This window comes from Gadus macrocephalus, chromosome 4 (genome assembly GCF_031168955.1).
Source record: "Gadus macrocephalus chromosome 4, ASM3116895v1".
In the NCBI taxonomy this organism is placed as follows: Eukaryota; Metazoa; Chordata; class Actinopteri; order Gadiformes; family Gadidae; genus Gadus; species Gadus macrocephalus.
In genome coordinates this window covers 8,293,518-8,306,393 of record NC_082385.1, presented here as the reverse complement: position 1 = coordinate 8,306,393, position 12,876 = coordinate 8,293,518, and the positions used below count along the sequence as shown (strand labels likewise).

Genomic DNA, 12,876 nt, shown 5'->3' with positions numbered 1-12,876 from the left:
AGTGTCTGCTCCGATCTGTGGGATACGCATTTGTGCTACTGATTATGTCTTCCTATGCATTCCGGACCATGTGCTCAAACAAGTTGTGTTTGGATCAAGATGTACTTTTTTCTGCAAGTGTATGTTTGTAATCAGACCAACCAAGATGCCTTTTGATACCGAGGGTGACTCGTTACCCTAGACACCACACCTTTCCTTTCTTCCTTGTTACAGAACTTTCAAATGTGGCTTGAAGATAACTTTGTCAATATTTTATTTTCAGGCATCTCTCTATTATGGTTTAGTTTTTGATAATTGTGTATGCATTTAATTGTTTCAGAACAGTTTACACCCTCAATGAGTCTTCCTGATAAAATAAATGTGCAATAAAAATGGAGACTGATCTTCTTACATTGTTGTCTTTGATGTCCTTAGGAGGCGCACAGCGGCAGCATGCCCGCTTACTTCAGATTTCTCACCATTCTGGCCTTCCATGTCTTCCTGCAGGAGAAGGTATGTGTGCATATCAATGTTGCTAGGAGGTAACATCTCCGTTGAATAGGTATTCAATACGTTTAGGATCCCAACATTTCTATTTGTCTATTAATTATGCATCTAGTGAAGTGTAACCGTAGGAGCTCCATTGTCCTAGGGCATCACACGATGCACTCTATGTAATGGGTTAACTGCATCTTTCCTAAATTCCCCAGTCATTAACATGCATCATCCTTCATTGTTTGGATTCAGGTGGATTTGGCGGTAGTTGAAGTGGGAATCGGCGGCGCCTATGATTGCACCAACATTATAAAGTAAGTGGGTGCAGTGCACCATTCTGTCTGCATTATCAACATTGCAGCCAGTTTTACTGGTACGAAATGATTAAACAAAAAACAGTGTAAATACAGTTGGTACACATTAAAACAAAGACTACACTTGGGATTACAACTCCACTTATGAGTGGGCCCAATTCAATTTATAAGTGGGCCCAACCCAATTATAAGTGGGCCCTACCCACTTAGAAGTAGGTAGGGCTGTAACCATTCACTGAATGTGTGGACAGAATGTCAGATACTCTGTTGTTCCCTCCTGAATGGCTTGTGGTACACCCCTCCCATCAGGAAACCATGGGTGTGTGGCGTCTCATCTCTCGGCATCGACCACACTCAGATTCTCGGGGACACCATCGAGAAGATTGCTTGGCAGAAAGGAGGAATCTTTAAGGTAGGTTCCCCATTCAACGTTCAGAGGGTTCCACTCCACAGTCAACATGGTATAAAAAAAATTGACATCGATTGATTGTCGGATGTCTAAGAGAGGATCATGTGTATTGTTTCGTTGGTTAGCCAGAGGTTCCTGCCTTCACGGTCAAGCAGCCTGAAGGCTCCATGGCTGTCCTGAAACAGAGAGCCTCAGAGATAGAGGTAAGTGAACAACAACAAAAACACTAGATAGAATTTCTGCAATGTCTATATAACTGATGCAAAACATAGATCAACATCAAGCAGACCCGGTAGATGAGGACAGGCATGCAGCGGGCGAGCGGTCTTCTCTGTGTTGCAAGCTACTGTATATGTTCTTGTAATGTGTCGATGGTTTCTGTATTTGCATTCAGGGAACAATCAATTGATGAAAGGGATAGTTGTTCAGTTATTTCTTATGTGGCATTTGTACAGACATTAATAGTCAGACAAATGGGTGCCAGATGGAGTCAGTGACTCATGCTGTGCATTTCAAGCCAATCAATCAATAACCCTGATGTCTGTCTCCAGTGTCCCCTGTGGGTCTGTCCAGAGCTGGAGGACTACCAGCCGGACTGTGGACCTCTGCAGCTGGGCCTGGCCGGACAGCATCAGCGCTCCAACGCCTCCCTGGCCCTGCAGCTGAGTCACACCTGGCTGCAGAGGAGGCGTCTGCAAGGTACGTGGAGGACACTTCCATCACTTCATGTTTGGATCGGTTTTCATGTTGTAGAAAGGACGTTGTTGGTTCAGCTGGGTTGAACTAGACCTGCCTCAAGCTGTTGTTAATCCTAATCCTATCTGACTCTCTCTCTGCAGACCAGAACTTTCCCTCCACCACTCTGGAGGGTCCAGGGGTCCCTCAGGCCACTCCTTTCACACCAAGCCCCATCATGACCAAAGGTAGCGCATTATTACTACTAACTCTGTCAGCAGTGGAGTTGTGGTAGTCTGTCGGACGTCATTCAGGGTTGGCAGCCACTCGAATTGTCCCTTTGACAAAATGTTGCAATATGTTAATTAATCATTTTAACTACTTTGTCATAATTTAAATTTTGTGCTTCCATAATCACATGAAGCGCATCCCTTCTATTAGCGCTCTTGGAATGATTAGTTAATTTAATATGACAATAACTCATACGTCATGCTTTTGGCTGACACTAGTGTGCAAGATTGTGCATATTCCACGCAGAGTAATTATAGGAAAGATGTCCCAAAGAAAGTAACCCACTTAGACATCCCATGTGTATGTTTGTTGACCTGCCGCTCCACCTTGACGTGCAGGGCTGGCAGACACGGTGTGGGCGGGTCGCACCCAGACGCTGAAGAACGGCGAGGTCACCTACTTCCTGGACGGAGCTCACACCACGCGCAGCATGCAGGCCTGCGTGAGCTGGTTCCAGGAGGCAGCGGTGCGCTGCGAGAGGAACGCAAGGTGAGCGGCAAGGGAACGTTCTCTTAAGGCCAGATATCCCACTCCCTGCATCCTGCACGTTATGCAAAGCTCTATGAACATTGGCAGTCTCAAAGGATGCAAATATAAACAAAGGCTTGGTCCGGGAGACATGAAACGCTGTGGTTTGGGTTGAAGTTCTATACCAGGTGGCTTTGTCGTGAATTAAGATGCCAAACTAGTATAGCTCTTTTGTTGTGAGCACATGTTCTTTCAGGTGAGTCAGTAAGGTCTCTCCCACCCCCTCCACTGTGTAGAGTAGCTCTGCACCTAGCAGGCTCATGTAGCTTTCCTTTCAAAACATCTTCAAAGGAAACCTGGACTCTTGATTGCTTGCCGTATCAATAAAAGTTCATTGGTCAGGGTTATTTCTGGCCCACGAGACGACGATCAAATTAAATGTGATTAGGGCACAGTAAAGGCCTGCAACACCCTCTAACCCTCAAAGGAGAATGGAATAGCCTACATCAAGATTTTATGATGCTAATCATAAACATTAGCCACATTTTTTATTGTTCTCCTTAATGGGGCTATATAGCAGAAGGAATGGGGTTTATACTAGCAATCCAATCCATCCAAGGGTTCAAGACTTCAGCCAGTATAACTAGCTGTATTGCTGTTTTGCAGTGGCCCCGTTGCACGAGTGTTGGTGTTCAACGCCACAGGAGAGAGGGACTCGGCCGCCATGCTAAAACTACTGGTGGTAAGACACTCCCACCACTATCAGAAGATTATGAAGAATAATAAAAGTTTGATTTGTTCTACTGTTGATCACACTTCTTTGAGCAGTTGTTGGTTTTGCTTTATATCAATATTCTATCCTCTTTCAGTCATGTGAATTCGACTTTGCTGTGTTCTGCCCGAATATCACCGAAGCCATCGCGTCGTGCAACGCAGGTAAGGAAGTCTGAATAATAACATGATCACGCAGGAAGTACTCAAATATCAAAGTAAACATGAAAGCTATTGAGTTTCTTGTGTGCGTGTTTCTCGTCCGGCAGACCAGCAGAACTTCAACGTGTCGGTGGAGAACATGCTGAGGCGTTGCCTGGACAACGAGAGGAGCTGGCGGCGGCACCACGGCGCCGGGGACTCTCCGCCTGGTCGCCGCGGGCCCCTCCTCATCCTGGACGCCGGCCTGTCCCCGGCGCCGGGCCGGGAGGCCGAGGCGCTGGTCTTCCCCTGCATCCTCAGCGCCCTGCAGTGGGCCGCTCAGGGCCGGGACCCCGTCCTCCTGTCCCGAGACGCGGACAAGCGGGAGGCGCCGGTGAAGCCCAGCGTCGCCGCCAAGGCCGCGCTCCTGCGGGAGGTGAGGGAGATCCACGTCCTGGTGACGGGGAGCCTGCACCTGGTGGGCGGGGCGCTGAAACACCTGGACCCCTCGTCCTGCTCCAAGTAGATCGGGCCTCGGAGGGCGCGGGCTGGCTGTTTGAACGGCTACATCTCAACCATCGCTGAACCTCTTCTTGTTCTTTGTGTAGTAGAGTTGGAGGCTTCCTCCTAGACAAGCTTTAACGGATTTGGATGTGGCCTACTGAAAGGGCTGACATTTTGTAGTGTGTGTGGTATGACAAAGTGTAAGGGACGGTTCGTGCTGTCACTGCTTTTAATCAGACTGTCTTGAAGGCCAGTGTTTCTAACCTTAACCGAGCCTGGAGCCTTACTGACGGACGCACAAAGTGACCGGACAGAATTGTGTGTTTCACGACTTGAATCCAAACCTGTTTACATGAACTTGGTAATTTATTAACCTCTTAAAGTGTCCCCTGCGAGCTCGGTAGAAATATGTACAGTTCATTATTGTTGCGCTGCATTGGCATACAGCAATAAACCATAAAGAATTGGGTAATTTGGTGATCAAAGTACAGTTAAAGCACTATTGCAATCTGGATATTGGCAAATTGTCATAACTAGATTATTTGCCCTGAAATCAGTGCCAATTTCAGTTTGCGTGTCTTTCCGGTAAGTTCATCAAAGCCTTTTTACAATCTTCTGTCCTTTTTGAAAGACTTTTTGCACAGTTTGTACTTTATTTTTGTATATTTGGAGAGATAAACACTTAGTCTTAAATGTGTTAATATCCTAAATTTGTGCATTTCCTGAAATTTAAATTAATTTAATAACTATTTGGTCAAATATTCAGCCTTCTAGCCTAATGTTTATGGACCTGCTTTATTCATCCGTGTCTGGCATTTGTTTCCAATGTGTTGGAAACGCATATCTGTATTTGTATTTATACTCAAATCACAACATAGAACCCTGTCTACTGCAATGTACGTCCTTGTAACCCTAAGCCTGGAAAGTATGCACTACTAAATGAATATCATACAAATGTTTGCCATTTAATTAATATGATTGTTCTGTGTTCATGCTGTTGAAACTAACTGGCTTTCCATGTGAACGTGCCATTTTCACCAAATTTCACACTGGTATCTGTTCTACATTATTCTTCTATATTTTTAAATTGTCATTTCCTGGCATCGTAACCAGTGCCTAAACTTTAGCCTCTCTGACATAAATATAATGACCCTTAATCCTGAATGGAATCATTTAAAACGACCAAAACTCCTTAATCCTGAACTTCACCAAAGTTGTACCTAGACTTGACCATCCTTTACTCTAACCTCCCTCAGTGTTGAGTTCAAATAAAAGAATAGAAATGTATGAAAAGATTCAAACCCATATCTTGACAGAAAACTACCACCTATAGGGAACTTATCCAGGTGTGTTTGTGTTGTCTCTCCCATCACCAGCTCTGTGTAGTGTAGGCCTACCTAACCTATCTACCTAATTGTTTTTCTAAAAATCTACACAGGTATAATCCATGTTGTGGAGTGGCTTCACAACATGTACTTAGCGCATTAAAACCGGTTTATTTTAGTTGGTTGGACCGATGGGTGGGGAATGAAGGAATTAGCTGCTTGGTTGTGATGCTACAGCTGGGGGACAGGGACAAATAAAATCCCTAACATGACACTAAAACGGTTTGTCATTCATATTCATAATACAGGCATTGCTATTGAGTAAAGAGAATGTGCATTTGTGTGTACAATTGCTTGCGCCCCATTGTAAATGCCAGGTTATTCTAGTACTGTCCATTGAGGATACCATGCAGGGAGAGGGAAGAATTCGGTTTTAATTCGTATGGTAAATTCCTTATGAAAGAACAAAAAGCCTGCAATGTTTCTTCCTTGAAAACCCCCAAGTTTGTTTTGGAATGTTGGTAATTACATTCCTGCCCTACCGCGGTAAGGATAGGGCTACCCATTGTTTGAAATATATGGCATTGTGGCATTGTATTGATGGCGGAATCCTTCTTCCGTGTTCTTCAGCCAAATATAGGTTCACATAAAAGTGGACGACTAGAGCCCTGACATTTTAAACGACTTATATTGTTAGGCCTACATGATGTAATTTAGGAGCGTACATTGGTCGTTACATTTTTCAATATACTAGTTTGTTGCCACATAGCTATAAATTGCTATGAAATAGATCAACGTGGTCACATTGGTTCAGTTAACATTGGGGTTTATTTGTTTTTCAGTCGGGACGAGTCGTCACAAGGGGGACGACACTTTACATTGTAAATGTTTAAATGCAAGTATTATTATTTGAACCACAGAAGATATTCATGATGAAACGGTAACAATGTTTTATGCAAGTAGGCCTACCATGCATTAACAGTCATCCCAATGCTTTCAATCAAAACAACAAGCGATGTTGGCCTCTACTAATTCTGAGGTAGTTGTTCGGTTCTTATTCCACTAGGTGGCGAAAGTGGGTTCGCGTCGTTGCAATACAACGAAGAAGAATTATAGTGACGTCACGTCCTTTCGTCCTAAATCCAGCCAATCAGCATTGACTAACTATAGCAGGCGAGCAGGGCCGAGGCGCTGAGTTTAAATAGTCCCGCTTGGATCGAAACTTACAGAGAAGAATCGATCCGAGGATATTGAGGATTTTATTGTTAAGAACATGCCACGACAGAGGTATGTTTAATTATTTGTAATATATTGAACAATACTTAGAAGGACAATACTCAGGTAGTAGCAGATTCGTCGTGCTGATATGAATGTAACTTATCAAGACCCAGGCGAGTGTGTGTGTCCACAGTCCTTCTTCAAACTACGATTCCTGCTTTTATCAGCTAATGCAGAACATATTGAAGGGCATCCACCGAAGTACTTTAGCAAACCATCGTACGATCGTTCATATAATGGACGTGCAAAGTTGGCATGCCGATGGCCCATTCTGTGTTCTTTACCGCGCAATCATTGGTCCCTCGTCTGCATCTACCTGGAGTGCTGTTTTCTTGGCATGCAAAGATGAAAATATATGTTGAAAGTGCATGATCATCTCTTTCATATGTTTTTTTCTATTTTACCAGAAATTGCGTGACTTATCTAGTTGGCGCGGTTTCTAGTTGTGGCTAACTTGCTATGGCGCGCTCCCTCAGCTAACTTAGTTTTCAGCACCTGTTGATTCATTCCGTTTAAATAGACTGAAGAAAAGCTTAATGTTTTGTTTTTAATGTCATCTATCCGTCTGATTGACGATATTCTTGTTTTCAGAGCGTTAAATCAGTTGGCATGCATGAGCCAGAATTTGGAGGGATCCATGTTATCCAACAAGAAGACCACCAACAAGCGGAAAAAGAGAGGATGGGTCGACGATATGCTGAACGCAGAAAACACCCCGAGTGATCTTATTCATCAGTGGTCCCCGAACCACAAGCAACTCTGCCTCAATCCCAGGGAGAAAGAGAACGATATGGTGCCTTTCGTCCTTTCTAGGAGGTCAAGGAGAAGGAAAAAGAGCAGTACTGGTATGCGAGCTAGAAAGTGAAAAGCAAAGATATTTATATTTTTCTTGGTGACTTGTTGGTTAACTAATGTTTGCCTTTAATTGTCAGGTCTCTCTTGGGACCATCTCCCAGACGAGCTCATCCTCCGGATTTTGTTCTGCCTGCCTCTATCACATCTCCTCAGGACCTCACTAGTCTGCAAGCGGTGGCGTCGACTGGCGTAAGTCATGGATTCAGAATTACTGATCACAAGTTAATTAGATCTGTATTAAGTAAAATGTCCAATTATATTAATTACATATTACTTCAATGTATTTGTCACACGCGATAGTTTGGGACTCACTGGCCCTCGTACTAATTCGGTGAGATTTGTGAACACAACCCAGGTTCGACGAGTCACTGTGGCACAGTGTGGACCTGGAGGGGGTGACCAACATGGCCGCCGCTCTGGAGCTACTGCTGAGCAGGGGGACGCGCCGGCTCCGCTGCCCTCGCACCGTCATCCAGGAGCTGACGTTTGTCAACATGAGGCAAGGATGGAGGCTTGTAGACCGGCAGTAACCATAACAACCATACCTGGCTAACTACCGCATCCTAAATAATAAAGGATGCTGTTTGATTTTTGGACAGCTCACCTCAAAGTTTAAATAAATGAAAGTTGAGGTGCAATTGGAATCTTAAAAATAAAGTAAGTGTTGCCTAATCTACAGCCTCAAAATACAAGTGTTATCTGTCGACACTTTCTTTACCACAAGGCGTAAACAGATTACAGAGACCACATTTACAGGCCGTACTCATGGATTTCTGACTAGGTATCGATTATTTTAAGTAATTAAATGTGAGAACTGATGTTGAAACTACATATACAAAAGATAACAATTACAACGGATCAATCAAAATCAAGAACTGAAGGGTCTTTCCCCCAATTCTGACATCTTGATGTTTGTCTCCTCTCTAGCCCCGTTCAAGTGGTTCAGATGGATCTCAGCCACTGCAACGTTTCCTCGGAGTCCCTGGAGGTCATCCTCAGCCGCTGCTCGACTCTCACCCACCTCAGCCTGGAGAGCCTGGAGCTCTCTGACCGCATCCTCCAGTGAGTACCCGGGCAGTGGGGGTCCGGGTGGAGGGCTACTGACTTCCATCCCCAGTGTCTGCACTCTTACCTGTAGGAATCCTTGAACAAAATGCCCTCACCCCCTACATGCTCTTTAACACATGTTGACCATCAAATTCCACCTGGGACATTACCACAACTAACCACAACTAACAGACAATATTCACATGACCAAAAAAGTAAGAAGGCATTTAGGAAAGAAGCAACTGCTAAAATGTCTAAAAAGCAATGGTAAATGGAGATTACAGGATCCAGCTACGGCTGATTATATTATATTATTATTATTTGGAATATAATAAGATGTGCCCTTCATATTTCTAACTAACGGTATTTGCTCCGTTTTGTTTGTCCTTCAATTGCACTTTCACACTTACAATTTTCTGTCATTACAATAAACGATGATGTGCTTCTTCTACAGCCATCTGTCCCAAAACCCTGAGCTGATCGAGCTGAATGTGGGAGGCTGCGCTGGCTTCTCCCCTGAACCACTTGGAAAGATGCTGCAATCGTTCTCCAAGTAAGCTAAACATTTGGTGGTGTTTGCAGCAATGTTGGCTCCAGAATCACCTTCTGATATGCACATTTTTTGTCCTTCGGGGGGAATGTACTGATTTATACACGTCCGTCTTGCAGGTTGGAGCAGTTGAACATATCTTGGTGTGAATTCGGGTCGGACCACGTGAAGGCTGTGGTCGCTAATCTTCCGTCCAGCTTGACTGATCTCAACCTGAGTGGCTACAGAGAGCAACTTGCACAAGAAGGTGCGATGGTTTTTATACTCATAGGAAATAATATACAGATATCCTTTACATTGATAGCATCACTTTATTTACTGAACGCACACTTTATCATAACTCTCATGTATATTCTCATGTTCTGTGGAATTAAAATTTCAGATTTGGAGCTGCTGGTGGAACGGTGCCCCAATATCATAACACTGGACATCAGGTAATGTTCGTGTCCGTCTGTGAGAATCTGCATTTAAATTACTTGTGGAGGGGGGGGGGGGGACTCATTAGCCCAATCCCAATGTCCGGACTCACAGACTTTGCTGGGCTTTCTTGCGAAATTATTAAGGCTTTCTCAATGTTGAATTCCAAAGGGCGTGAGGGTTTGAGTCCACACTTACCGAGCACTTTCCCTAAGTCCTTATCAGTGCAGACTTCACCTAAGGGAATTACCCACAGTTCAAAGCGTTGTGACGTTTACCGCGGAGACCATAGGGAGATCCGGAAATTAGGAGGGTAAACAACAAGGCGAAGCTACTGTCAATGCGCGACCAGATGATAATTTCTGCCTTTTTTTGGTAAACTGGATCATTTGGATCAGCTCAAGAGCCAGCTCTTTTGGCTCCGAAACGGCTCTTCATATTGCTACTTATACCTTTTATAATTCAGCCAAACGTAACGCGTTCTGACTTATGATTAGTATGTGTAGGCCAATAATCACCTAAATTATTCAATACATCCTTTATACTGAAGTATTCAAAGAAAAAATTATATTTTCTAATATCAATAAATTGCTGTAGCCGATTGTTTTCATTGCATTTACAAAAAAAACTAAAAATAAGAATTCCCAAACCGGCAAGTGTCAGCAACATCTTTGTCATTAAACGTTGCCACGGTCACATGGGCTCTCGTGAAGTGCTGTCCCAATCCCATATATACCTATCTGAGCCCATGTGGTCTCACACACTCACTCACTCAGCACCTGAGATCCATTAAGTCTGTGAGTCCTTAGTCCTCAGGGCTCACTTTGCGAATGGGCCATTGTTGTTTAACTGCTTACTTGTCAATATGGCCTCAACACTTGTGTTTTGGTAGCGGAACTTTGGATCATTTATGTCAGGGGTGTCAATCGTACGGCCCGCGGGCCGGATCAGGCCCGCTAACGGGTTTAATCCGGCCCGCGAGATGATTTTGTGAAGTACAGTATTGTAAAAAAAAAAAAGTACTTTTTTTTTTTTTTTTTTTTTATAAAAATCCTTCCTAGCATTACATGGATTGCATTGACTGGCACTGATTAATTTGTTGTACATTGAACTACTGGACAATTGTGTGTAACTGGAAGTCGCTTTGGAATGTAATGTAAAATGATCTGCTATTTTTCAATGAAGGAAACTGCTGTTCTTAATGTGTCCACTAGAAGTCGCAATAGCAATTATGTTAAGCAAGCAAACTTTATACCGGGGCTGAGCAGGGAGCAAGTATAAACAGGTAGTGCAGCTAGCCCGGAGCTACCTTGTCGTTTTGCCTTATACTTTCAACATTATGCGCTTTGGCACTCTCATTGCCCCAAAATGTCTCTGTCAAAAAGATGAAAAGTGGACACAGAGTGCAGTGTTTTCTGAGAAAAATGGTCATCGTCCTTTTTATTCACGGAAGTAAATGGGAAACCTGTGTTTGGTGTGCTCACAGCATGTTTAATTGTACATAATTATGCCATATTTTTACCGGTCCGGCCCACTTGGGAATAGATTATCCTCCATGTGGCCCCTGAGCTAAAATGAGTTTGACACCCCTGATTTATGTCATGGTGTCAACTAACCTAATTTGTTGATGGGGTTGACTGTGAACCTGACCCAGAGTGTGACACCCTCCTTTCCCTTGTGTCTTGCAGTGACAGTGTTCTCCTGCGGACCACCTGCATCCCTACCCTTGAACAACTCATGCACCTTAAACATCTATCTTTATCACGCTGCTACCAGATCTACGCATCGTCACTTGGGTACGTTCACCTGTTTGCATGCAAAGCCTGCTCTCCAAAATACAAAAGTTTGTACTGCGGAGAGTAAAGGGTTGTGGATTATATCGTCTGGTTTGTGTCATCTTGTTTGTGTTTTTTGTCATTTAACAATTTTTTTTCCCCACTTTCGTTTCAGGGACATCGGTGAGAAGATTACATCGCTGAGGCTGTTGGACGCCTTCGGACTCGTACACGACGGACGCATCTTCTCGAAGCTATACGAGGTGAAGCGTGTGGCAGTCAACACCAGGGCCATCTCCATGGTGGCCCGTCCGACCCCGGTGCAGACGGACGTGCACTCGATGTGGGACAGGAGGTGTCGGCTGAGGTTGCACTACTAAGGACACGCTCTGGGTGTACAATCAATACCTTTTGTCATTATGTTAGTGACGCAATAGAAAAAAATCTTTTATTGAAGCAATATCTTTTTTACGGTGCTTAAAATGTCAGTACAGGAACCTGTTCTCTATTTCAATCAGTTGGCAACTTAACTTTTTAAAAAATATATATTCATATTTTCTACCCGGATGAATAAATGGAAGTTGAGGAACTGTTAAAGTCTACATTTAGAAGCAAAGATGTTTGGCAGGTAAACTTAAATTACTTGAATATTGCTTGGTTTGATAAATATTTGCTTCTTTAAAAGCATATGCCTGCACAGGGAATGTGACCAAAGTGAGTGTTTGTGAGCAAGGCTTTTAATATTGTGCCACTCCTTTGGCATAATACTTTGACTTGTATTAATTCAGTGCATAAGACAGAAATAATGTAAATATTCCATCTTGTGATCTTGAACGTACAAAATGGTTGACATGTTTGGGAGAGGCTTAAAAAAAATCTTTAATGTCTCCCAAATCTGGTTTTAATACCTTTATTTTTTTTAAGGCTGTGATTGTTTTACCACTGCCATTTTGTATTTCTGGGTCAAGTGTTCCTAGTCTGATGTACTTAAGTATATTAGATGTCGTTGAAAACTGAAGGTGGGCTGACCGAAGGGTACTGGCTGCTAATAAATATTTTCCATGTGCCTGGAGGTTGACTCCATGTGGTGAATGCCTCTAGCTGTTAGTCCATTTTGTTTGTTTGAATAAATTGTGGCATTGTTGATTTAGTTTCACCCTCTTGTGTAGAAAAACCAAGTATTATCTTGATGGCTTTTCTTTGTTCGGATGTATTCTGATTCGTCTTGTTAAATGTGTCCTTGTTTTGGGTCCATACAAACAGGCATAACGTTTGGACAGTGAAATCAAATCCATTCGACAATCCTTAAGACCCAGAGTTCTTTCACCAGAAATGGGCTGGGAATCCTTTGAAAACTAGTTTTGTCTAAAGTAGTGGCTTTCACCCAAGGGTCAATGCAAGTTTCTGTTGAACGAGTTCAGTATCGTACATCAATCAGTACTGACCTCAAACAGATTTCAAGGATTGGTAATCCACCTTCATTCTCTTGAATAGGTAAAACATTTTGTATAAAATGTTGGCTAATGTTCTGTAACCTACTCTAGATTCGGATATAGATAGTATGAGTTTCTTGGTGAATCAG

General features: G+C 43.3%; 2 protein-coding genes across 3 annotated transcripts in view; both read left to right on the top strand.

The window, feature by feature from the left end:
- Positions 1 to 5,002, top strand: part of fpgs (folylpolyglutamate synthase) — a 108,722-nt gene extending 103,720 nt beyond the window's left edge. For both annotated transcript variants that reach the window (XM_060049945.1, XM_060049944.1), the window contains exons 6-15: positions 415 to 492; positions 727 to 788; positions 1,098 to 1,200; positions 1,323 to 1,400; positions 1,749 to 1,896; positions 2,037 to 2,120; positions 2,502 to 2,652; positions 3,298 to 3,373; positions 3,501 to 3,567; positions 3,672 to 5,002. In XM_060049945.1, the coding sequence (XP_059905928.1) occupies positions 415 to 492; positions 727 to 788; positions 1,098 to 1,200; positions 1,323 to 1,400; positions 1,749 to 1,896; positions 2,037 to 2,120; positions 2,502 to 2,652; positions 3,298 to 3,373; positions 3,501 to 3,567; positions 3,672 to 4,069 (1,245 nt within the window). In that variant the 3' untranslated portion in view covers positions 4,070 to 5,002. The remainder of the gene's footprint in view (positions 1 to 414; positions 493 to 726; positions 789 to 1,097; positions 1,201 to 1,322; positions 1,401 to 1,748; positions 1,897 to 2,036; positions 2,121 to 2,501; positions 2,653 to 3,297; positions 3,374 to 3,500; positions 3,568 to 3,671) is intronic.
- Positions 5,003 to 6,497: 1,495 nt separating this feature from the next.
- skp2 (S-phase kinase-associated protein 2, E3 ubiquitin protein ligase) lies at positions 6,498 to 12,438 on the top strand. Its single transcript, XM_060049954.1, has 10 exons — positions 6,498 to 6,659; positions 7,242 to 7,495; positions 7,583 to 7,694; positions 7,861 to 8,004; positions 8,433 to 8,567; positions 9,007 to 9,105; positions 9,222 to 9,349; positions 9,485 to 9,536; positions 11,208 to 11,315; positions 11,470 to 12,438. Exons 1-10 carry the CDS (start codon positions 6,646 to 6,648, stop codon positions 11,672 to 11,674), a joined length of 1,251 nt encoding a protein of 416 aa, XP_059905937.1. The 5' UTR covers positions 6,498 to 6,645; the 3' UTR covers positions 11,675 to 12,438.
- Positions 12,439 to 12,876: the final 438 nt, after the last annotated feature.

Excerpts from the sequence above, each read along its gene's own strand:
- skp2 (XM_060049954.1), top strand. Across the intron at positions 8,005-8,432 it reads CTGACGTTTGTCAACATGAG|CCCCGTTCAAGTGGTTCAGA; the intron begins GCAAGGATGGAG and ends TCTCCTCTCTAG. Across the intron at positions 8,568-9,006 it reads CTCTCTGACCGCATCCTCCA|CCATCTGTCCCAAAACCCTG; the intron begins GTGAGTACCCGG and ends CTTCTTCTACAG.